Here is a 25,706-nt window from a genome sequence, read left to right on the forward strand (position 1 = left end):
AAGCTTAAGTAACCTTAAATAAAACCGTTTAGTCCCTTGTTATTAACAAAAAATGAAAGTCTGCTGGGGAAACACATCTGCAATTTGATTAGCTACGACATTTTAGGTTTTATGATAATGACAGTGATGAGAAAGAGAGAGTCAATAACTGAAACAGTAGCTCTGCAATAGTAGCAAATACTGTAGGATCTACTTAATTTTAAATTCTGCTGCATCAAAACTCAGCAAGAGTGAAAGTCTCGGGCTAACAAATTCTTGTGCATTCACTCTGAAGGACAAGTACATTCATACGTTTGTAAGACTGGTATGTTACAGCTCCAGTCACAGATAGAGACAGTTGTAAAAGCTCTGTTCTGTAACCACATACAGCTGATGAAACGGACTGGGTCTTTAAAACAAATTTAAATACATGTTATGAAATGCTTTTCATATATTATGTTGGAATTTTAAAATAATTGTGCAGAAAATAACACTTAATGTCATGGTGATCCTAAACCTGGGCTCTTCTACTGCGTCTATTCATTGTACCACATCATAAATGAAGAAAGTTAACTTAGTCAATGCAGCTTCCCTAATAAAAGCAACAAAAAAGCTTGTGCATGTGTGTGTGTGCGCGTGCATATGTGTGTGCACGTGTGTGTGTGCGTGGAAGAGGGAAAAGGAGACAGGATTCATAGTAACTAATGACTTTTTATTTATCTGATTACTACATTAATATAAGATAGAATTTTAAATGCTTCAGGATGTTAACTGACTTCCATTTGTAAAAGTTCCAGCTGCTGTTGGAGGGAAAATCAACCCCATTACTCTGGAAATACTAAACTTAAACTGCAGTAGGCTCTCACCTATGTTGGTCCTTCAGCTTTTTTCTGCCTTTCTACTCTGATAAGTCTGAAAAAGTGGAAAAGAGACTGAAAAACAACCCGCTTAACGATTCTCCTGATCATTGTTCAATCTTTTGTCATCTCAAAAGACTAAACCTGGCAGATTGGGAGATAAAAAGGAAGCATGCAAGTTCACGTCTGTAGAAAGAGGGACAGACGCCTCTCCTACCTTGCCATGTTTCCATGGAAGTGATCTGTGGATGTACTCAACCTAGATCTCCTTTTTCTATCAAAGGGAGAAGTGAGAAGAAAATGCACAGGATTTGGAACTTGCTTCCACACCCAATCTGAAGCAATTTCTCAACTTTCCAAGAATACTACAGGTGCAACCTTATCTGACAGTGCTTTGGGGAGGACTGGAAGGTCCTGCTCCCAGGGCAACAAAAAGGTTTGGGAGATTTTCTTCGTGTTACGGTGACTTTTCCTTCAATGTATAAACAGTTTGGGTTGATTTCTGAGTAGGCTTATCTTAATGCTGCCGTGTGATAACATATAACTGATTTCTGTCTATCAGAGCAGCCTGGATATATTCTATTTTAAGTCTGAAGGTTAACACTGATTTGGGGAATTACTAGAAGATACAACACTGCTACCTCATGAGGTGAAATTATTCTGGTTTTATCTGAAGTGCTTCTCAATAGGAGAAAATTGTTTTCAGACATACATGGATACATACTCTTCATGAATGGATCTACAAAACAAATTTTGAAGTAACAAACCAGCAGCTATGGTAAGAATCTCTTGATATAAATAAATACATATATGAAGATGATTATGACCACAGGAATTTTCCCTACCAGTAAATTTTTTTATATATATTAGTAAACTTTTTAGAATTTTCAAAACTACCATTTTAGATTTCTTTTTAAAAACTTTTCACTACTATGCATGAAGCATATAAAATTATCAGGCTCACAGAAAAGCACAACTATTATTAGATAGATACAGAGTAATGATTTAAAGGTTGTCTACAAAGCTACTGACTCATAATTTAAAAAAAAAAATATTTGGAGAGAGAACTGCCTGGAGAGACAGATGTTAAAATATGTCAAGAGTTCATGTTGCTAAAAAGAGTTCAAAGAAAAACACTGTTATATCAGTTTTGTTTTGGGTCTCTGCTGAACTTCAGAACTGCATCTTTACTGAGCAAACAAACAATTTCCAGCCTAACTACTTCAAATGCTAATGAAATTAGTCATAGTCAACCAAATCTTCAGGTCCTTTTAATCTTGGTTTTGCCAAATCAATGTCTTACTTTTGCTGGTGAACGCTGTTTTCTTTTCTTCTTTTTCTGCAAATCTACTGGCTCTCGTATTTGTTTTTTGTCTCGTTTCTGTTGTTCAGATGCATCAGTAAAGGTAATTTCTTGCTTTACACTGATCTGTTAAGATACCAAGTGCCAGTTTCAGGTAAGGTTCTCACTACAGAAAAGCAATTTTTCAATTTTAGAAGATGACAAACTGCTGAAACAGAAAACCTTTTTCTAAGGGAATTATCTTCTGGCTTCATTCTTTCAGAAATTTAAGTGAAAGGAATAATATGTATCTTAAATAAAAAGGGCACAGTTAATTTCCTCAATGACATTTTGATGTATCCTTTCATTCATCTCCCAAGGTCTTTTTTCCTGACCTGTGGTGATTTTGAGATCAGTTCTTATGTTAAAATCACTTCCATCTGTAAAACCATTCAGTTTTTCATACCTATTTTACTTTAGTCCACGCTGTTGTCAATGCAAGATTTAACGGAATAGTTTATTATATATTTAAGACAGAAGTATTTTTTAAGAAAAAAAAAAAAAAGACCAGTTCAAATGAAGTTTTGGGGGAAAAAAAAAATCTTCATCTAATGTGAACCTCAATAAAGACCATGATACTCTTACATTTTTCTAACACCTGAACCACCTGATCTGCAGCTAACAGAGAAGTGTTTTAACAGTGCTACCTTTCTGAAGGTTATTCTTCGTGTGTAAGGCTATCTATGTTTATAGTCCTGGTAATTGTCCTTTATGTTTGAAGGGTAACAGTGATGATGTGCTGCATTAGAGGCAGATGCTCTGTTTTCAAAAGGAAGTCATCTACGTGCTCCCTGGGAAAGCCGAGGTATGCCTTCTATGAGATATCGTGGAGGGGCATATTTATGGTCATGTATGAAGTGTCACAGTCCAACCTGCAGTGTGAATGCAATTGCTAAGCGTCCACATACCTTAAAAACACACAAGATGCTTCCTATAGCAAAAGCAACTAAATAGTACTATAAACAGCATAAAAAGCACCTTTTAATAACACTATTTATTCTGGTTTGTAGTTACCCTTGAACATTGAATATACTTAAAGGAGCACATTTTAATGCATTAGTTCTATGGTAGCAGCCTGCTTATTAAATATTTATAAAATAGATACTTAAAGATTATACTTAATTGGCAAAATTTATCCACAGCCAGAGGCAAATGACATTTTCAGAAATAGCACCCGTTCATAAATATTTTGATAATCATAATCCAAACAAGCAATTAATAGATTCTTGCCAGAGTAGGATTAGACTACCAGATCAAGCTTCCTAGTAATTTCTCCAATATTTCACAAAGAAATTGCTTACAGGGACATTAACAGCATACTGCAGCCCTTGAGGAAGTCTATCTTGCGCATCCATTTCATCATCATTTTTTACCGTCTCCTCATGGACCATGAGTTCATCATGTGAAATCATCTCTTGCTGTCGAAGTTCACTTTCCTGTAACACTTCATCTGTTGCAAGAATTTCTTGGTGCGGCATAGTCCGATCTTGAAGCACTGCCTCTTGCCGTTCTCTCGATACTCCAGACTGGTCAGATACTGCACCCATCCCTACCATAGCCCTGGATGACTGCATTTGGTCTATGCCACCACATTTAAGAAATAATCCTCCCAGCTTGTCTTCAATGTTCATTCTTAAGTGCAATTACCTACAAAGAAAGTTTTAATAGTAAACATCTACAATTGGTGCACTTGCTTAAAATTTTTTACTTAAAAATATTTTATAAGAGCTCAAGTCAGTACTCAACATAAACACATGCACTCCTAAAATTGATACTGAATAAAAGCCAAACATTGGATATTTTGGTGTAACATAGAAAGATTCTCCTTTCACACACATCCATGTGTACCCAATTGAACGCTTTCAAATAAAAGGTTTCCAACCAAAGTGCCCTCTGACTACTGGCAAAGTTCTGGTAATTAAATGATAGCTAATTCCTCCTTCTTATCCCTTAGAAAACTTCTATTTTTTTCCTGTGTGCCCTTTTTACTCTGTTCCCTTTTTCCATTTTGACAGTCTTTTACAAATGCCTCTTTCATTTTGGTCCTGTTCTCCCTATTTCCTTGTCCCTTTTGTGCCCTTTCACTGCTGCTACCCCAGGGCATATTGTAGCTGCTGGAACATCTTAATATCTACAAATGAGAGAAAACTGGGCTGCATCAAAAGCAGAATGGCCAGCAGGTTGAGGGAGGGATACTCCAGTCTCAAGACCCCATCTGGAGTGCTGCATCCAGCTCTGGGGACACAGAGAAGAAGGATGTGAAACTGCTGGAGTGAGCCCAGAGTAGACTATAAAAATGCTTAGAGGGCTGAGCACCTCTGCTATGCTGACAGGCTCAGAGAGTTGGGGTTGTTCAGCCTGGAGAATAGAACGCTCTGGAGAGACCTTATTGCAGCCTTTCAATACTTAAAAGGGGGCTTATAAGATGGGGATAAACCTTTTAGCAGGGCCTATTTCAATAAGACAACACGTAATGGTTTTAAATTAAGAGATGGTCAATTTAGAGTAGATATAAGGAAGAATGTTTTTACAGTGAGGGTACTGAAACACTGGCAGGGGTTGCCCAGAGAGGTGATGGATGCCCTATCCAGGGAAACATTCAAGGCCAGGTTGGATGGGGCTGAGCAACCCGATCTAGTTGAAGATGTCCCTGCTCATTGCCGGGGGTTGGACTAGGTGGTCTTTAAAAGTCCCTTCCAGCCCAAACCATTCTGTGATTCTATGAAAATGCAATTTTCTGGCTAAAGGTATATATCACATAAAGACTAGAGAGAGGTCAGAACTGTTAGTAAAAAACGTGTTCTCTTTTACCCCCACTAAGCTGGAGCATCAGTCAGGAAATATAAATTCCAATCATGAAAAGCAATACCATTAAATTGACTTATGTTACACAGACAGATATAAAATCATAATATTCCAACAAGTGTCATGACATTATTAATTGGTTTTTAACATAGAATGGCAGGCTTTTGTGAAGCTGGAAGTGGCAGCATCTTCTCATTCTACTAGTTATTATATGTGCGAGATAGTTCTACTACTCTTCTCCTTGGCTTATTGGATGTCCAGCCACAGCAGTCAGGCTCCTTCACCCTACTCCCCAGGCCCATAACTCTTACCATTCCTCATTGCCCTGCCCTGCTCCTTCAGACAGGCATACCAACAGACAGACAGAGAAAACATCCTTCCTCCAATCCTCCATCTCCCCACAGCTGGAGGGCAAAGGCTACACATACAAATGCTACAGCAGACACAGGAGTGGGAGCAGAAGCACAGTGGAGCTGGACAACACACAGCAGGCCCAGATAAAGCACCAGACAGGGGTCTTGGGGAGTACTACAACAGTGTCAGCACCTTTGATTTTGATGCATTCAGAATTAATGATACAGATGTGGTGTTGGCATATTGCTGCTCATCAGCTTTAAATTCCAACTGCCTTGGAGTGCACCACAGAGAAAGGCTCCATCTCCATTCAAGTCTTAAGTCAGAGGCTGTGCTGCTTTCCCTGCAGCTCACAATGACAACTCATAACCAAAGGAATCAGATCTCTCTGCCTAAAACGATCAGGGCCATCACACCCTGCAGAACTGCACCACTACAGCCCCTTGCCAACATGCAAAAAGACTCGATCAAGTAAATGTACATCAAATCTCTAAATTTCCATTTTCAGTTTGATCCATTTGATCCCCTTCTAAATAATTTCCTTCACCAGGAAAATATTTTGAAAATTCTCAATGTATCTCACACATTCGTGAAGACTTGATACTAAACTACACTGAGTTTATAAAATAGATCATGGTTTCTCTTTATGTGAAATCTTAGAGAACATGGTAAGAATGGAAGCCACAAGCAGAAACATCTGAAAAATCTCAATCTCATTTCAAATATTTTTGTATTTTATTTCAAATATTACTACTGATTCTTAACCTTCTGAAAGTAAAACTAGCTCAATTTCTTAAAAGAACAAAGAAAAAAACCCAATTCACCACACACCCCAACAAAGTAAAAAGCCCATTAACACCTTCTGATAGCAACTCACATCTTATAACTCAAAAGTGAAAGAACATTTGTCTCTATTCTTTATCCTGAAAGGTTCTGAACTTCTGAATAATACAAAGAAAGGCTGACAGACAGGACAGTCTGACTTCTACAAGTTTCAATAGTTAAGACACTCACCAAAGAAAGAAGTTTTTCAGTTAAATACTTCATTATTTTTAGTAAGCCTTGCTCTGCTGGAAGTCAGGAGGACAGTCGCCAAGCTAAATCTCTTTATATATGAAAATGTCATCAATATTTTTAATATTCTTCCTTCCTACATAAAAAGCCTATTTTGGGACCAAAATCACCTATGACAGGAGAAGAACATGGAAAAATACTGTTCAGAACATTTATGTTTGCAATTGGTCCTTTTTTGTTGTCCTGCAATTCTAACATAAGGAAGTTTGAAATCATGCTCTTGATTTTCACAGTATCTGTTTTCAAATAAGGACAACAAGAATGCATAAAGAATGCCCTGAGTGAGCTCAGGTGGTGCTGTGTTACGAGTTTACTTTCAAATCAATCCAGTTTAGAGTAAGAGAATGAGATTTCGGATGTCTTCCAGGGAAAATGCAGGTCTGGTATGCCACACAGCCACCTGCAGACATTATATAATCCATGAAGTATTTTTTGGAGGTAAATGGGAAACCATACTGATAGTTTCTCAGCAATAACACAAACAAACAAACAAAACCTGGCAGAGCACTAAGGCTGTATTTTTCCCACCAATGCAGATCTCCCAGAGAGATCTTGCAACAACATCCTAAAAGAAGAAAATGAGGATGACTTTATCATCTTATTGGTGTGGGGCATCCTGTGCCAAGTAAGAAATGTGAGACAGAACTGAAGTTTTAAGAAACTGCCTTGCATGGAGCCATCATCTGATAAAAGATGGTGCAAAAACCTAAAGTCAAGACTGGTTTTTTTGGTAGAGCATTCTAAATATCTAGCTTGAAAGATAGACTCCAAGAAAAATAAACTGATACATCTGCTCATTTCAGCCTTCATCCCAAGTTAATCCATAGTCAGGGTACATCTCACACAGACTGTCATTCACTATGCTTTTGTTCCACGCTACAGAAATACCACAGCATAAGCTCACTGCAGATTCACCAAAGCAATGACGTGGACAGGTACTAAAATACAAGAACTCAAGATGCTGAAACACATTCAAGGGAGAACAAACAGTATCAAGTGTGAGAACATGGTGGCCCTAATCTGTCTGCTCAGGCCATTGACAAAAACAGCACAGAAGGTTGTTCCACATGGAGGATACTGCCACATCACTCTGAAATTAGGTATGAATTCCGGAAATCCTGGATGTAAAGCTACTTCCTGGCAGGAAGGTAGGCAGACAGAGAAGCTCAGTGTTTAACAGCGCAGAAGAGCCTGTTCAACTGAGCTGTTCTCATCAACTGAGGCGGGAAGATTTGTGACATGCTGAACCCAAGGACAGCTGGCGGGATACAGCAGTTGCCCAGAGGACAGGCCAGCTGCGTGCTGGTGTTTATTGGTCTTGCTGGTTCTCTCAGCTGCAAAGGATATGGAAACAGTTTCTTTCTCACCCTGACTAGTAGGTTCAGCAGAGTCATGCAACCAAAAGCGCTCAAGTTGTTTTCCAGTCATGATCTTGAGTCATATCAAAAGTGGTGCAGTGAGTGCACTGCTTATTAAATCAGGCTTTCAAACATCTGGGTTTTCATAGAAAAATAATGAGAACTCACAGGGTTAGGCTATATATTCTAAATGACTAAACACAATGTAAGCTACATGACTGCTGCAGGTAATGTTTTAAAACAAAGAACCACAAACAAAAATAGGCTATTAATCCAAACAAGAAGCATCCCAATTGCAATTAATTCAATAAAACACGTGTAATTTGTCAACTGACACCTTTTGGCTCACATAAAAGGAATCCTATCATTTAAATTGAAGATGAGGCAAAGTGTGCCTGGAAGAATGACTGTGTGATAAAGGATGTAAGTTAAAAGCATTCAAACAAGCACACTTTAGCAAGCCTACAAAGATTAAATACATATTTTAAGTGCAAGATGCATCTGTAAAATAAAGATCAACTTACTTTGAGATTATCTCTAGGGAAGCCACAAAAATACAAACCACATACACACATATGCACATTTCTTGGCATAAGACGTTGTGTTTTTCATGGAATTTCAGAACTTCTATTAAGCCTCACAAAGTAATCTCACAATTTTTCTTTAAGTGCATATAGTTTCTCTATAAATTGACTGAAAAAGAGTTGTCAATAAAACCTCTAAAGTATTCATTCTGTTTGGAGACGGTCTCCAAGCCTTTACTCCAGGAAAAGCAGCTCACAAGAGGTGTCTACAGGCACAGCTTCCTGGGTACACAAAAGTTTTGGAGGGGGAGAGAGGGGAAGGGGAAAGGACTGCACAGAAAACGTCTCATGGGACCATCTCAGCACCTTCTCTTTTCAAAGGGTGCTTCACAGCTGCTTGCAGAACATCCCCATCCAGCGAACCACATCGCTTCGTTTCAGAAACCGCTGCTTCGCCAAACCCTACGGCTGTACTTCAGAACTATTCATTTCAGTAACCCTGACATCAGTTTTTCCAAATACTGGTGCAGTAAGTTGGAGAACTGAGCACTAAACACAGTATTCCTAATTAAAGAAACAACCATTTAAACAAAAACATACTAAATGAAAAGCATGACAACATTTCAATTCAGAATCAAAAATTAAAACACCATCAAGAGAAACGTTAATTGATTCAAAAAGTCTGCTGCAATGTTGGCTGCTACAAAGTAAAGCTGAACAGAGACCCTCAAGGAAAGCAGCAAAACTTGTTTGCCAGTGAAGTTCAACACATGGTCCAGCTCTTTTTCTCCACTTTGACTGATGGTGGGGAGGGGGTTATTCTGTCTTCTCCCTTCTTTACTTAAGCAGGCAGTAAAGCATTATTTCATGGAATGAGCAAGTACCCAGAGATACAAATTCTGTTCACTTTAAAAATAAAATTCATATGTGCAGAAATACATTAATTCTGTAGTTAGGATTCAAAAGACTATTTACGAGAGGTGAGAAAAAAAATGTTTTAAGGATTAACAACAGGGACAAAAGATAAAAATCATCTGCAGTTTAATATCTATTTGTAGAACAGAACTAATTTAATGTTTTTGCTTTGTTTATTAAAAGATGGACTTTTTCTATTTGTAAACAATGTCCTGGAAAAGTCTTTGTTGTTTCAAGACTTATACTTCTCTTTTTAAATGTTAAAAAGCAGGATTTTTTACTTTCTATATCTGTATCCCACTCCACCTTCTTTTGTATATTATCTTCTCCCTACTTTTCCAAGGCAAAAAGGAATGAAAGAAGGTTGAGGGAAACAGGGAAAGAAAGTTGTTGAAATTTAATTATTCTTATGGCTTAAACCTTGGCTCCTTCTGAAGGATTATAGCAAAGACTTGAGAGAGAAATGAGACTTCCATGTACAGCAATAAACTCCATTTGACCATATTTTTGAAGATACAACAACCCAAACACAACAGCCAGGACGTACAACAGCAGTTCTAACTTGCCTTTAGCAACTCAATACTGTTCTGACAAAAACATCTACCTCCAAGATTCCCTCACAAAAGCTGACACTGAGCTCAGTCCGAGGTATTATAGGGTTTCAGGGTAACCTTACACTGGGAAGCAGCCTGATGACATTATTTCAGTTCCACATTTTGGGAAGTCTGCTTTCATTCAAGATAAGACATGGCAAACTTCCTAATGAACAAATACCTGAAGCTACAGAACATGTACCTGAGCACATTCCTACCACATCCTTGCTTCCACAACAGCCTTTGGAAGAATGAGTGCATGCAGAGCCCAAACCACAAAATGTATAAAGGTTAGTAGTGCAAAATGCACATAGAATAAGCTTTTAAAAACGCAATCTGGGGAAACCCTCAGCTTCTTAGGGGTCAACTCTATGGTCATGCCACAATGATTTGTGCTAAACTGTAAACTTAAATGAATATAATGTATATACAATCTATACAACTCCCTAAATGAACATTCTTATTCTATCACAGAATTTAATTTTCTTCCTTCCCCATTTAGTGAAATTCACTTTGGAAAGGTTTATTCTGAATTTTTAAAAAAGCCAATCACTGTATAATCAGAGCAGTTTACTGGCATGACTAGTAAAACCTTTCTGAACAGCCAAACTTCTGTAAAATCAACTACAACTGATAGGCCATTCCAGTGGGACATTTGATGTGTTTTCTTATTTACCCAACTCTCAATTATACAGCCGCAAGAAACAATCTGAGACATGGGCTACCTGCTCAAAGGGTTGTGCACTGCACCTCTTCCCCGTTACACCTCCTTGCTGCCTTCTCTGGGCTGAGCATAGCACTGTGCAACTGAGAAGGGAGGTGGACAAAAACACATTCACAGAAAAGCCATGAGGTTTTGTCTGGATCAGTGGGACCGAGCAGGCCAGGCTTACAGGAGATCCACGGTGAAGAATCAGGGAGGAGGGAACAGGATTGATTCTTTCAGCAGCGGTCAGCGGTCAGATCAGATTAAAGGGTGTTGTGAAACTGCTCCACAAATGCAACGTACACACACAAATGAACACCTCGCAGACAGACATACCCAATGGCTATGCCAAATTCAGATCAGGGGAAAAAATGTCTACCTACATTCTCAAATGCTTTCTTCCTAACAGGAAGCATAGAAGTCACCAATAACTCTGCAATTCCTAACTCCTAATGCTAATGAAGAAAGAGATAGCAACATGGCTTAATAGCATATTTAAAACTACTAATGTTTAAGCATTTCCATGAATAAAATTGCCATCAACATAAACCCCTCCAAAAGAAAGAAAAAAAATCAGAGCTTAACAGGTTTCTAACATCCACTTTAAATCCCTATCAAGCCATGAAACATGTTGAATAGTCTCATCACATCAAAACATATATTTATTTGCACTATTAAAATATGGATATAGTCCAATATAAAAGGAAACACAGCTAGCTTTCACAATATCAAAGGTTCAATTTTTAACATACTGCAGAAGCCTGGAAAGTAAAAAATAATACCCTACTTAATGGTTCTAAATAAAGAACAGTAAATAAAATTATCTCTTCTCCCTACTCAGAAAAATAAGACACAGCTAAAAGAATGACTTTGAAATTAACACACAAGTGTTTCTAAGAATGAATCAGAATGTGTTGACTTGCAAAATGAAAGTAATCAAACATAAATCAGCCTGAAAAGGTTCACAGATCATAAAATCAACACATTCTAAAAGGCAACATATGATACAAACACCCTTATGACTTGTTGCACAGTTATTTCTAAGTGCTCCATGTTGCTAAACACATGCCAGTACAGGGCCCGATCCCACCAAGATTTACACTCATACTGAGCTGTGAATAGTCCTATTACAATCAACAGGATTACTCATGGAAAATCTACTTATCGTGCATAAAATTATCCATGCGTGAAAATCTTTGCCACCTTTCCTATCCTGAAATCTCTATTCCATCATCACCAGCATAACCACAATCTATTATCAAATGTACCCATTGAAAAGCTTCTGATACTGTATTAACAAAGCCACAGTTACATGTCAAAATCCACAGGGGTGTCACCAATGTAGCAAACATACTTTAAATAGTCAAAAAATCATAGGCAATGTTATGGGTTTATCGGGGGAAAAAAAAGCCACTGTTTTTGTGGCACTAAATTATAACCTACTAGAAAACAGTTATTTTTGAGAGTTTATCTGGGAATTTCCAGCACTGTATAGTTAACCTCAAAAGAACAATGTAGAATTTCTGCCCTTGCACCATGAAACTTGGGCACTCAAAAGTGCTCACTCTGGGGACTTCCAATGGCATCTATATTCAGGAAAACAGGCACTAGACATAACTTCAGTCCAACTGGTGAAAATTTTGTGAAATTCCACGTATCACATGCCTCAGGCTGAAACTTTATAAAAGTAGTTCAGATAATGTATCAAATGTTTTTACTATTTGATTTAGATAACAGTGCAGTTCTAACACAAAGCTGAGCCCATCTAACAGCTAATGGTCATTGAAAGGGGCAATCCTGATTCCTGCTCCTCACTCTGAGAGTTCAGCCCATCTTTTGTGCCTACTCTGATCTCATATAAAGACATACTTGTTTACACTCCAACAGCCTGGCAGGTTTTTTTTTCCCAGTTATTAATTTTCTGAGGTTAACTCACTGGCTGGATTTACCACAATGACAGTGTGTCAGAACATGGTGCAGGAGTGGACCTTTCTCTGTTCAGCATTCACAGCCTAACTCTCTCAGCCCATCTCACATATTTTCACCTTAAAAATAAACAGAGAAGAAATATATATTCCTTTTTTAAAAATGTGATTTTTTTATTTCTACAAGCCTTTAAATTCCTTGGTCCTCACCACTTGTCTACTATGTGCAAGTATCTGGGAAGCATCTCTACTCATCACTAGCACTATGACAGTGCTGCTTTACAGAAGATGACAACCCACTGTTGCTCTGGCCCAAATGGCAAAGGTCTGTATGTACGTGTGCATACATTCCTCATCCTTGGAGGATAAAGAATTGTCTCGATGGTTGCACTCAGAGAGCTGTGGTCAGTGGCTCAATGTCCAAGTGGACAGCAGTGACGACTGGGGTTCCCCAGGGGCTGGTAGTGGGACCAGCGCTGTTTAACATCTTTGCTGGTGACACGGACAGTGGGATCGACAACACTGAGCTGTGTGGTGTGGTTGACACCCTGGAGGGAAGGGATGCTATCCAGAGGGACTCTGACAGTCTGGAGAGATGGGCCTGTGAGAATCTTGTGAAGTTCAACAAGGCCAAGTGTAAGATCATGCAAGTGAGTTGGGGCAATCCCAAGCACAAATACAGCCTGGGAACAGAATGGATTGAAAGCAGCCCTACGCAGAAGGACTTGAGGGTGTTGGTTGATGAGAAGCTCAACGTGACCCAGCAACGTGTGCTCACAGCCCAGAAAGCCAGTTGTGACATGGGCTGGATCCAGAGCACCGTGGGCAGCAGGTCCAGGGAGGGGATTCCACTCCTCTGCTCTGCTCCCATGAGACCCCACCTGGAGTGCTGCATCCAGCTCTGGAGCCACAGTGTAAGAAGGATGCGGACCTGCTGGAGTGAGTCCAGAGGAGGTCACAAAGATAATCAGAGGGCAGGAGCACCTCTGCTATGCAGACAGGCTGAGAGAGACCGGGCTGTTCACCCTGGAGAAGAGAGGACTCCAGGGAACAGCCTTCCAGCAGCTAAAAGGGGCCTAGAGGAAAGCTGGAGAGAGACTTTTTACAAGGGCCTGTAGTGACAGGACAAGGGGGAATGGCTTTAAACTAAAAGAAGGAAGGTTCAGATTAGATATTAGGTAGAAATTCTTGACTGTGAGGGCAGTGACAGACTGTAACAGGCTGACTAGAGAAGCTGTGGATGCCTCATCCCTGGAAGCATTCAAGACCAGGCTGGATGGGGCTTTGAGAAACCTGATCTAAGTGGAAGGTGTCCCTGTCCACGGCAGTGGCATTGGAATAAGATGATCTTTAAGATCCCTTCCAACCCAAAACTTCTATGACTCCATACATATGTATACAAAATTTCTGTTGTTTCTTTCCAGATAGCTTTTTAAAAATCCTTAAAATATTATACACAAAAACCCCTGGGAGAATAGAAGAAGTTGCATGCAAACATACAGAAGTTTCAGGGACTGCCTTCACTAGGGTACCTTGGTTCATCATAATTCACCTTTCCAGCCTATTGGCACTGATTTTTATTTCTTTTTAATAAAATGATCATAAATATTTATGTATGTGTGTATATCTATATCTAGATATAGATATATCTTTTTCTACAGCACACTGCATGGAATGCTCCATAAAAACTGGTGACACTAGTAAGATAGTTTATAATACCCTTGCTCCATTTGTTGCAAATGCCAAAATGTGTAAATGAGTCACAGAGCACATGAAGAGAAAGCCACAACCATTTGCTACCTTGCAAAATAGGATACAAGCCTACACAAGCCATTTCTACCAAAACTTTTTAAAAATAGGTGATCAATAATTATACGTTCCACATTTTCTGGGTGCTTATGCTGACACATTTGGGTCAAATTCACCTAAAATGCTGAGTACTCAAGGCTGCAATTAAATCAATTACAACAATACTTTAAAAATACAAAGATAATGCAATGCTGTTATTTAAAAAAAAAAAGTTCTTAAAGAGCTCAACGGACACACATATTAAATGCAAACTTTCATCTTACTCACAGACACCAATTCTCCAGCCATAAAATAAGAAATATCCATTTCCTTTCCCTGAGGTATATTAAAATACTTGTAGTAATAAGCAATGTTCAATACAGGTCACAAGGATGAACTAATCAGTTTATAGTGCTCTTGTTCCTGCAGCCAGCACAGCTCCTGAGGGGAGAAGGCAGCAGCCCTCAGATGGACAGGTAAGGCTACTGCAGTTACTTGGATAACTACTGTGAGGAGGTGGGTGAGATGGTCTCGCCTCTCCTAGAACTTAATGACTGATTAGAAAGCACAACCAACCAGTGTGTTTCCAACTAACATGGAATAGCCACTTCCGTGGAGAATCACGAGAGGAACGGGTGCACTCTAATGCAGGACTGTCATCAAGAAAAGGTAAGCACAACAGTAAGACTGAAGAGAGAAACACTGGTTACCACCACAATGTAACAGAATCGAGAGAGATTTGGCTTCTTTTCACAGCTCTGCCACTGCTTTTGGGCACATCTGTTATCTTGGCAAATCCCTGTTCCTTCTTTCCACTTCCTTGTCTCTAAATCGGGTGCAATGACCCACCTTTGATTCAGATGTGAAGTGAGCAGTAGGAACTACCTATGAGGCCCTCACAAGCCTACTGATAACCATTACAGAAATTTCACAAAGAAATATACTCATTCTGCCTTCAGAGCAGGATTAAGCAGAGCATAGTAAGGGAACACGCGTTACGCAATGAGAAGAAAGCAAAGTACAGAGCAGCTGCTTATTCAATTCCTGTGCATTCAAAAAGGTTGGGGCTATTTAGTATCACATAATACTAAAGTATAATATTAAGGTATAATATATTAGTGATATAATGAGGGTGGTAAAATTAAATGGCATAGGTAAAGCTCAATGCTGTCATTTTAATGCTTGCATGGTTGACTTATACCTAAAATTGCTCTTTTAAAAGCATGCTTTGCTTGTAATATCTTTACTTCAGCTTCATTATTTTCTATGAGGCCATCTATGTGCATTAAAGAGAAATAGTAATTACAGAAAAATTCAGGACAATTACTTAATGCATCCACAAAGACTAAATAACATTGGACAATAAGCTAATGAAAGTATAATCAAGAAGGTTTTGATCAAAAAACCTGGAAGTTAGCTGCAAAAGTGATCTCAGAGGTTCTGGAAGATATTCCTCATTTACATACTTGACAGCATATGGAAAACTTGAGAGGAAAAAACGCTATTCTAAACCATAAATGAGAAGGACATGAATAACAACAAAACAGATCTTAGAGAGCACAGGTGATTATTTCTAGATCTTGCTTCAATATTTGAAAATGTTATTTCCACACAGGCTCTCAGGTTGTGAGAGCAATTCAAGTATTTTAGAATACAGGAATCACTCTCCCAAGTTGCAATTTCAACTTCAGCACATCACCATGAACAAAGCAGACATTTTTTCCCTAACTTCATTACAGCAAACTTAGTTGGGGTACGATTACATTCTGTGTAACATCTAGAAACAAATTCTGCAAAATATCGTTGGCTCTCTGTGGACTAACTTTTCTCATGGGGATATTGGCAAGGAACACTTTCCTATCTAAACCTGCAGAGGAGGCAGTGTCATACCTCAAGGTAGCTTCATTTTTAATGGATATTTATTTCATTGCAGCTGTATTTCAAACATACCCTTCATCTACCTCAAATAATCCAGTTAATCTAAAACACGATAGACTGAATACCTCTTTAGTAGAAGATTCACTCCAGACAGACAAAGCAAATTCTATACTTTCTATACTATGTTTTTCAAATACTACAGTGTTACCTTAAGTGGCCATCTCTCAGACCCACCTGAAAAGGTGGGGTCAAAAGTCTGGGCCAGAAGATCAGAAAGAGCCCTTTCTAAAGCTAAAGACATAGATCTCTATTAACTGCTCCACTCCTCAAACCCTACAAGTTTACTCTACCTACACAAAAAAAAAAAAAAGAAAAAGCCTTTCAAGGATCTACGTATTCCAGAGGACTAATACACCTAGTAACTAAAAATGACAAAACTAAACATGAAACAGAGAAAATAAACTACTTCAAGAACATATGTACTTCACTTTTACTAACATAAACACAAGGCAACACACATGTAACATAGTCAGTAGAATAAATAAGCCCATATAATAGTTCCCTGAGGAAAGAAAAAGAATCACAGGTGACAAAATGTGATCAAAATGCACAAGACATTTCCAAAAAGGTGTTTGGAACCTTCAGAGATGGCAGCAGTATATGAATATAAAAATAGTAAAATGACAATGATTTGGGTATCACTAGAAGCACCATCTCGAACTGTATATTCTGGTGGCAGCCCTTTCTTTCCTTTAATGCACGATTCAAAACAAGGAGCAGAGAATGCTGTGATGCTCCATTAGGGAGAGCACTGACCAACAATGAACCAAAAAAAGAAAATCTATCACTGTTCTTCAAAATATTCCAGCAATCACAAACTGGGCACCAAGGAGCAATTTTCATCAGCGGAGTCAGGGATTGTTGTGGCCTAACCAGCACTCTCTGATACAACAGCATCGGAACAGTATCAAGCACCTTCATCAAGCATAAACAGAAGAGTCAGCACATAAACAGACACATGTTAGTATTTAAAGACTGTATGAGATCAGCCACAGGGGGAAGGAGTAGAAATAAACTCTAAAATCATGGAAGTGAGCAACTAGGTCACTTTCTCAAAACCCCTCTTGGAACACAAGCATGTTACAGACCATGTAAATTTGCCAAGAAAAGAGTATCCTTCCGTACAGTTAGGATATTTTTCCCCATTGTTGCAACAAGCCCACCACCTCCCTGCTGATAACCAACACTTGTGGTCAGATTAAATCAGCTAAGAACTATTCCTATCCTGCTTACATAAAATTCCAGAACTGTAAATCAGCCTTTTTAATCTCGCTGATCCTCACTTCAAAAGAAAAAAAAAAAAAAGGCAAATCAAGTAACTACTAAATCCAGTGTGCTTCTGCAGTGTATCCTCTTCAAAAGGCTATCCACAACCCCAACAAGAACTTCCAGATAACTCTTTCCCTTGATACTTCAAGGATGGTATGAACAAGGAATCCCACTGACTTCTACCACATACCCCAAGGTAATTACTCCTCATTACAGTCTTAAATTTCTCAAACAATTTTCAGGCACTTAAGCCCGTTTTCAGATCAAGGCAAGCCAAAACACAAGATGCCTCGAAACTATTTTATAGGAACAATAATAACACAGATATGATGGCCCATTAACTAACACTGAAAATAATCAAAAAAATAAAACTCAGACTCCTCAAGATTGTGCCCTCTTGAATAAAAAGATTGTGGAAATTGGATTCTACCTCAATGACTTTGGTACCCTGCAGCTAATTCTCACTAATTAAGTCCTAGAATACACTAAAACAGGAATTCAGATTGATCAAAAGATATGATCTGTGTTTATAATAACTCCTATAATCATTAGGAACAAAAATCTGGAAGGTTCTTGATGCCATTAACTCACAGACCAACAATTAAGAGCTACCATCCCAAAAAGGTCTGAAATTTCTGAGAATCCATAGTCAAATAACTTCATGATGAAGCCAAGTCTCAGTGAAAGACATTCAATACAACCCATAATACTAAGCAAGCAGGAAACCAATCTGTAAAGTGCAAAAATACACTTACAAGATTCTGATGAAAGAAAAAAATGTTCTGCATTTATGGACTGCTTTCTAGATACTGTTTCCTCATCCAACCATGTTAAGAGTCTCGAGTCCTCAAGTCCTGAACACGCTGATGCAGCTGCACTCACTCAGGTTCCTTCAATGCATAAATGTGTCATATGAGGTAAAAGGGCAACAACTTATTATAGAATCCTAGAATGGTTTGGGTTGGAAAGGACCTTTAAGATCATCTAGTTCCAATCCCCCTGTGGGCAGGGACCAGACCAGGCTGCTCAGGGCCCCATCCAACCTGGCCCTGAACACTTCCACGGAGGGGTCACCCACAGCTTGGGTAACCTGTTACAGTGTCTCACCACCGTCAAAGTTAAGCATTTCTTCCTAATATCTAATCTAAATCTACCCTGTTTCAATTTACAGACATTCCTCCTTGTTCTATCGCTATGCCCACATACCCAAGAAGCAAGAACCAGAGCCAAACTGCTCTGCTGAACTCGAGTCCAAACAAACATGGGAAATGAAGACTTGTCCAGAGTTACAGCAAATTTTAGGCACATAAGATGTAACTGCAAGAGATCCCATTTTTTCTACCCATGCAGCCATACTCTCATCACCACCACAACTGTGGAAAGCCCTCTGCCTGTCCCATGACCTATAAGGAATGTAATCCAGAGAGGATACAAAGGCACACTAGACAGTAAACTGCAAGGTCATGCAAAGAACTGAGAGATTAGGTTTTCTGTCAGCTTGTCCCTTTACATTGCTGTCCCTTGAAAAGTGTCAGTAAACTCACACTTAAAGCTGCATTACATTTGATCCAATATAGTGTATGTAACACTGAGTACAGGTTCCTAACAGGCACCAGCCTGAACACGCCTGGTTTGCATGATCTACTTTTAACTGTCAGATTCAGACAACAAGCCCACTGGTTTTGTCTACAAATTGCCACCTACTCTACATATTCCAGCAAAATACTGTGACAACTGGATGATCATCCTCTGCATGCTCCTCTTCTACAAACTCTATTTTATTCCCCCTCCCAATCCCTTAATTTCATCCTTGGTGATCATAAAAAACCACATTTTAAATACATAAAAATTCTTTTCTAGTCATTTAAAAAGAAAACTTCATATTTTCTACCAGGAAAAAAACAACATTAAAGCAAAGTGCCTTTCCCTTACTTCCTTACACCCCATAACAATACAAGCTTTCCTGCTCCCCAGAAGACAATCACATAACTTTGACATCGTTTTGCTGACTCAGGTGAAAATTCATCACTAAGTGTAACTGTCAGGTTTACCAGTGACAGAGGAAGCTCCTGAGAACCACAGCCTAATAAAGCTTTCCTCCTTGAGAGATGACAGCAGTCTTTCTCCCATATGAATGATTCATTCTTATTTGATATTGTTAAAGCAATATTCACACAGGGCACCTTCACACTAGACTTTACCTTCAAAAAAATTGGTTATGAGGTCAACACATAAGCTGAAAACCAATATTCCATGGGCATGTCTGGAAAATCTGCAAGTGATTGTGGTCTAAAATAATTGTATCACATCTTGGTACCCTTAGGATTCACCGCCTCCTTCTGCACTTGATCTAGTGGTCATTACAAAAATTTTCTTCAAGGTAAGCAGTGTAAGGTTACTCCAGCAAAAAGGGAGTTGGTTGAGTTTACCAATCTATCATGAAGAACTTCTTTGTTAAAAGAAACTTTACAGAAACAAAAGGCGAACATTTCTTAAATTTATGTATATAGCTACTGATGTATCTAGACCTGCTCAGTGCTATAAATGACCCAACTTAAAAAGCCTGACAATTGTCATTCATCTCACATATATTTCACTTGACAGAGACTGACATATAACAGTGACCTATGTTAGAAACCACTGTTTAAGTGGTCCTAACCTGAGGAGAATCATGCCTTAGGAGGTCAGCAACAGAGACAGTAATTTGATTCAGAATACTCTTGCTTGAGAAACTCTAAAATCATCCACAGTATCTGGAAATTCTGACTGTTATAATGCTTACAGACTAAAAAATCATCCATGGATCCCGTGAAATGTACTCATTTCTTGGCTTAAATACTCATTTTTCTCCCTCTGTCCTCCCTTTTAAAAACTGAAGAATGTCTGCAATGCAATACTACAGAATCACTTGTTGAAAGCAAGGTTAAATAGTTTTCACTACCCAAGGAAGCCTGAGAAAGATGGTGAATTTAGAAGCTGCTCACTGGTTTTGCCCCTCCCCAGTGACATCCCAGGCACTAACCCACATCATATGCTGCTTATTGTTTGGCAAAATAAATCTCACTTTATGCTGAACACTTCTCATTCTCCATGACTGGAGCTTTAGGCCAGACATCATCATAAATAGATGCTACAAGTGTCTCACACACACATGTGCACACATGCTTTTTAGGAGCATTATCACCATTTCCTTGTTTCAAATACAACCCTAACAACAGAAAAAAAGGAAATCTGACAAATTTTCAGGACAATCACATAGCAGTTAACACTCACAGTGTGTAAAAAGTTGTTTTTTCTCCGTTTCTTAAACAGTGCTAATGAACATGTGACTATGTCAAACCTGCCCAGCATCAGTATTTCTCACTTCACCTCTTGCATTAAGGTAACATGACCTGGTCATGCTGTTACTGGCATTGTAAACCCCTCTAATCATGCCTTCTATATCCATGTTGGGGTACATAAGTAGTAAAATTAATACAGATTTTATGGGAAAATCACTACATAAACATTTAAGAAATTTGTACAAATTTTTATGAATGGGCATCTTTTAACCTTATAGATGTAGCTGCCATTTGAAACAGTTTTAGAGCAGAAGGCTTATCTGTCTCATAGCTGAGCTCACACAGATATCATAACAGCTTTAGGCATGAGTAATATCACATGTTACATCAAGAAATTGTACGGACATTTTACAGGCACCTGGATTTTTGGTTTTGGTTTTTATGTCTTTTTTTTTGTTTGTTTTTTCCCAGTGCAAGAGATCTAGACAGTTTATATTTGATAGGCTGTTCATAAATTATACCCTACTGCTGTTTGCAGGTTAGAACTTCTTCCCACACAGACTTCATTTTATCATCAGACTGTTTAATTCTGCGCTTATAAAAATGTCATCCTAGTCATAAGGGAAGAATTAGACAGCACTGTCTTAAGGTTTTCTGCACATACCATGACAAGATGCAGATACTGTGATACTAATGTGCCAGTAGAGTATATCAATTGCACGATCAGGCCATATACACATGCTGTTACTGAGCTGTGTCTTGCTGCTTTCAAAAGTGCAGTGAAATCATGAAGTAATATAAATTAGTAATATATTAACTACATTACAGTATTCTCACTGTTGCCTCTTGATATCATAGCCTGGAATACATTAACACACTGATAATATCCTAAGAGTACATTAAAAATTATTTCTGAGCAACAGCAGTACTAGTCTCCATATTATCTCCCAAAATAACATTCTGACAGTGTGGAAGAAGTTATCAGGAGATTCTAACCCTTCTGCATGTTGTAGATTCCACAGTCTTTCTAAAAGACAGTCAATTTCCCCTTAGGACACACTTATAATCAAGTTTTGTGAGAACATATTACAGATTTTTCCAGATATTTTATCCAACATGCTGAATGATATATGAAAAATATCTCTATATGGAGTCAGGGGAAGATAACTTCATCATATATAATATTGGAATACTCACATGTATTATTATATTTTAATTTGTACAATAATTTGTAAGTTAAATAGTTTAAAATTTTACCACTTCTGTAGTTTATGGCACTATTGCTGATGTATAAAATACTCTGTTCTATGTGGATGATAAAAAATGTATATTTAAAATGTATACAGAGTACTAACTAATGAGCTAAACAGATGGGAGTTGTGTTTTAACTTCACTGGAAAGTACTGAAATAAAGTAACTAACAGCATTTGTGTAAATGAAAATAAATCTCATGAAAATCTGAATGGATTTTTCTTTGTTAGACAGAAGTTTGTGCTTGCCTTATAGCTATATATTATAGCCAGTGGCTGTATTTTGCTGACATAGCCTGTCAATAGCTATGTCTCAGCTGTTAAAAAACAATAAGTTAAATGTATAAACTCAACACTGTGCAGGGGGTTCTGCATAGATTCCAATTTACAGAAGTGAAAAAAGAAAAGAAAAAAAAATTCATGAATCTCAGTAGTCCAAGAAATACACTTTCCCCAAAGGTATTTCTGTCAAAAAAACCTAAACAAATCAAAGTGGAACTTAATCACGGTACTGAGCCCTCACATAAGCCCTGCAACCTGACAGAAGCAGACACCCATGTCTGCTTACATCCATGGAGCTTTTGTGGGACCACATTTGTCTTTAAACACTCAGTTATGCAGATCAGACTGCAAGCTGAAGGCTTGAATCTATTTCATCATTTGAAAGGCAGCTATCATTAGAATGCCAGGCAGAGGCACACAAAGTACTTATTTTAAATAAAACCTATCTATTTCTCTGTTAGATTCATTTAAGAGTCTTCAAAGCAAAAAAATATTTCCATTGGTGTTTACTTTTCTCAGTCCTTGTCCCATTCACTTAATATACAAGACATTGTTAAGGTTGGACAAGAAAGCTGGATGCTTCAGTTTCATGTTTAGGGTAACAACAGTATATTTATCATAGACATTACCACAATGTTACTATTTCTTATTTAACTTTGGTTACTTCACATAGAAAAATGTATTTTATATTAGAGCCAAAATTAAATCAAACTTAATCCCAAATTATGCTAAACCACTTAAAGTGGTTTTGATAGATTAAGGCCCACTCCATCAAGCTGCTCTGCACAGACAGGTCTCCATTTGTAAGAGCCCACACAGTCTTCCTCAGCAGAGGAAGACTCTACAAATATCCCAGGCACAAAGAAAAAAAAAAATCACAAATCTCTAGCAGCAGCTACAAAAAACAAACCCACCCTGCTTTTCCCCAAAATACCAGAATACAACAAATGCTTCTTTCTCAATGGTACATTTTAAAATGTTTAACCTAAACCCCTACACTAACAACTGACACCCTGAACACCACTATTTGCAAATTTACATTACTGAAACTGTGGTGCAAAGAACTTACCTAGAAGTGAGCTAAACTCTTTAAGATGTACCATCACCATAATTCACTAGAGTAATATATTCTTAGCATTCTCATAGTTCAATTCTAACACTATCCGTACACAGAAATTCTCAGCTGGAATTAAGAACTTCCAACCTCGATGGTTTTACACCACCAACTGTCTCCAGAACACACACATGCTCCACAGCACTTTAAATCCTCATATAAATAAACTTGTCCACACCGAACTGAGAGGGAAAACCGTATTTTGAGAAGCTACATAATAATATTCCCCAAGCATGTGTTCCTTCAGGTGCACCATTGAGCCTGAAATATAACTTTTCACATTTTGAGTAATTTTTCTTCCATTTTTTTTAATCATTGTGGTTCTTCAAATAGCTACCTACTTACTTAATAGTTTGATTTCATAATCCATTATATTAGAGATCTTCCATAAACAGAATATGTTTGCAACAGAGTAGACATGAAACACATATGGACAAGAAGGACAATAACAAAAGCACAGATTACATACACATCTGTTCTCTCAGGTCTCAGCCTCAGGAGCAAAGACAGAAGAAGTACACGTGCACACAACAGCCTAAATGCAAGAGGTCACTCTCATCTCTTTTAGCTTTATTCAGTTATGTGAGCTCACTAACTACATGTATATTTGGGGAAGAGCTACATGCAGACATCCAGAAACAACTACAAAGCAAACACTTTTGGAAACCGAACACACACACACACACATTCAGCTGCGTATTCACCACCAAAGGCCATGACAACAGTTTTCAGGAAACTGCCCATTGAAAACTTAATTTTGTTTTCCTAAACAACCTCAAGAAGAGCAGGGTTTGCCGGCCTCTCCTGTGAATGTGTGTGTACCCTGTACCAGGAGCCTGCAGATCCTACAGGATCCACAGGAAAACTGAGGCCTCATGAGCTCTGGAGCTTCCGGCGCAGCCAACACTCCTGCAGATGACAGCTGTCACTGGACACAGGCACGGATCCCAGACACTGGAAGTGAGACACTGTAAAACTAACATTGCCCGAAGGTATGCAAACTTCTTAAGTCTAGATCGGACCACTGGTTTATCTGAACTGCTTCTGAGCATACCATAAGAACACTTGCAAGAATTGATACAGGGTAGCACTAGTTTTCTACCTCCTCCCTTCACCAGGCATATTCACCAAACACAGGAGAATGGCTACAAAATTTCTACCACTTGCAACAACAAAATCTGACATGGGCACTCCAAAATGTTGAAGCATGACAGGCCCAGGCATATATTCCCAGCAGGCCTGTAAAAGTACCACCAAAATTTGTGAGCAAGTGCAGCAAATAAACAAAGCAACTGAGATCCTATTCAAAAGAAAAACCACAGTCCTCTCTCATTCGTCCTGTACCAACAGCAAAGATGCTGTTCATCAAGAGTAGGACATCTCTCCCATCTAACACTTCTTGGACCAGAACATCACATGTATGCAGACAGAGAGGGAGGTGATGCTCCAAGTAGACCTTTAAAGCAAGACTAAAGTTGTGATTACTGGATTCCACATATCTACCTTTTTTTTTTAATCGTTGTGCAAAATCCCTCACAGCTGCTGCTCTGAACAGTTCACAAAAACAAAGTGATCAGAGAGATGAGTTATGCTGGCAACATAAATGTCTTTCCTTTTCATGAACCAGCTTAATGCAGATGTTGCTGCAACTCACCCCAGCTGAGGTTTGGCAGGAATTGGGGAAGGAAAGACCATGAAGAGTGAAAGTGTTTGAAGCCCAACTAATTTCTCCTTAACTCCTACTGGTCCCCCTTCCTCTGCCAAGCCACTTCCAGACTGGCACTTGTTAGCAGCTCCCGACGCTGGGGAGAAGAGGGTGCCTTGCAAAAGCTTCCTCCGAGCAGCCGAGAGGAGACTCTGAGAAGGTTATTCAAAAATAAAACCGAACGGAGTCACTGCTCGCAGGTCGGCACGCTTCAGCTATCTTACACCGGGAACAATGGGGAGGCGGGCAGCCGGAGGATACGGCCCGGGAGCACGGGGCCGGGGGGGACGCGCTGCCAGCCCGTCCGTCCGTCGGCTCTTTGTCCGTCCGTCCGTCTGTCAGGCGGCCCCGCCGGCCCCATCCCCACCGCCCCGGCGCGGCCTGCGCGGCCCCGCGGCTCCCGGCCGGGAGAGCGGGCGGAGCGGGAGCGGCGGGAGCAGCGGGCGGAGGGCGCCCGCCGCCTCCTCATCCCCCGCTCCGCGCCGGCCTCCCCACGCCGGGGCCAAGCGCGGCCCATGCGGGACGCGCCGCGCCGCGGCCCCCCCTTCCTTCCTTTCCCGTTCCTCTCCTCCTCCTCCCTCCCTCCGCGCACCGAACGGCCCCGGCTCGCCCCCGCCGGCACTTACCGGCCGCAGAGCTGCGAGGAG

General features: G+C 39.3%; 1 protein-coding gene across 4 annotated transcripts in view; it reads right to left on the minus strand.

Annotated features, from left to right (window-relative positions):
• ZNF148 (zinc finger protein 148) overlaps nt 1–25,706 on the minus strand; it is a 41,468-nt gene extending 15,762 nt beyond the window's left edge. For 2 of the 4 annotated variants that reach the window (XM_027637074.1, XM_027637072.1), the window contains exons 1-3: nt 25,009–25,375; nt 3,480–3,825; nt 2,140–2,265 (exon numbers count right to left, since the gene is read on the minus strand). In XM_027637074.1, the coding sequence (XP_027492875.1) occupies nt 2,140–2,265; nt 3,480–3,809 (456 nt within the window). In that variant the 5' untranslated portion in view covers nt 3,810–3,825; nt 25,009–25,375. Of the gene's footprint in view, nt 1–2,139; nt 2,266–3,479; nt 3,826–25,008; nt 25,376–25,685 lie in introns of those variants that run through there. The other 2 variants (XM_027637073.1, XM_027637075.1) reach the window with 2 other exon arrangements.

Source organism: Corapipo altera, unplaced genomic scaffold (genome assembly GCF_003945725.1).
Source record: "Corapipo altera isolate COAL_440 unplaced genomic scaffold, ASM394572v1 45, whole genome shotgun sequence".
NCBI lineage: Eukaryota > Metazoa > Chordata > Aves > Passeriformes > Pipridae > Corapipo > Corapipo altera.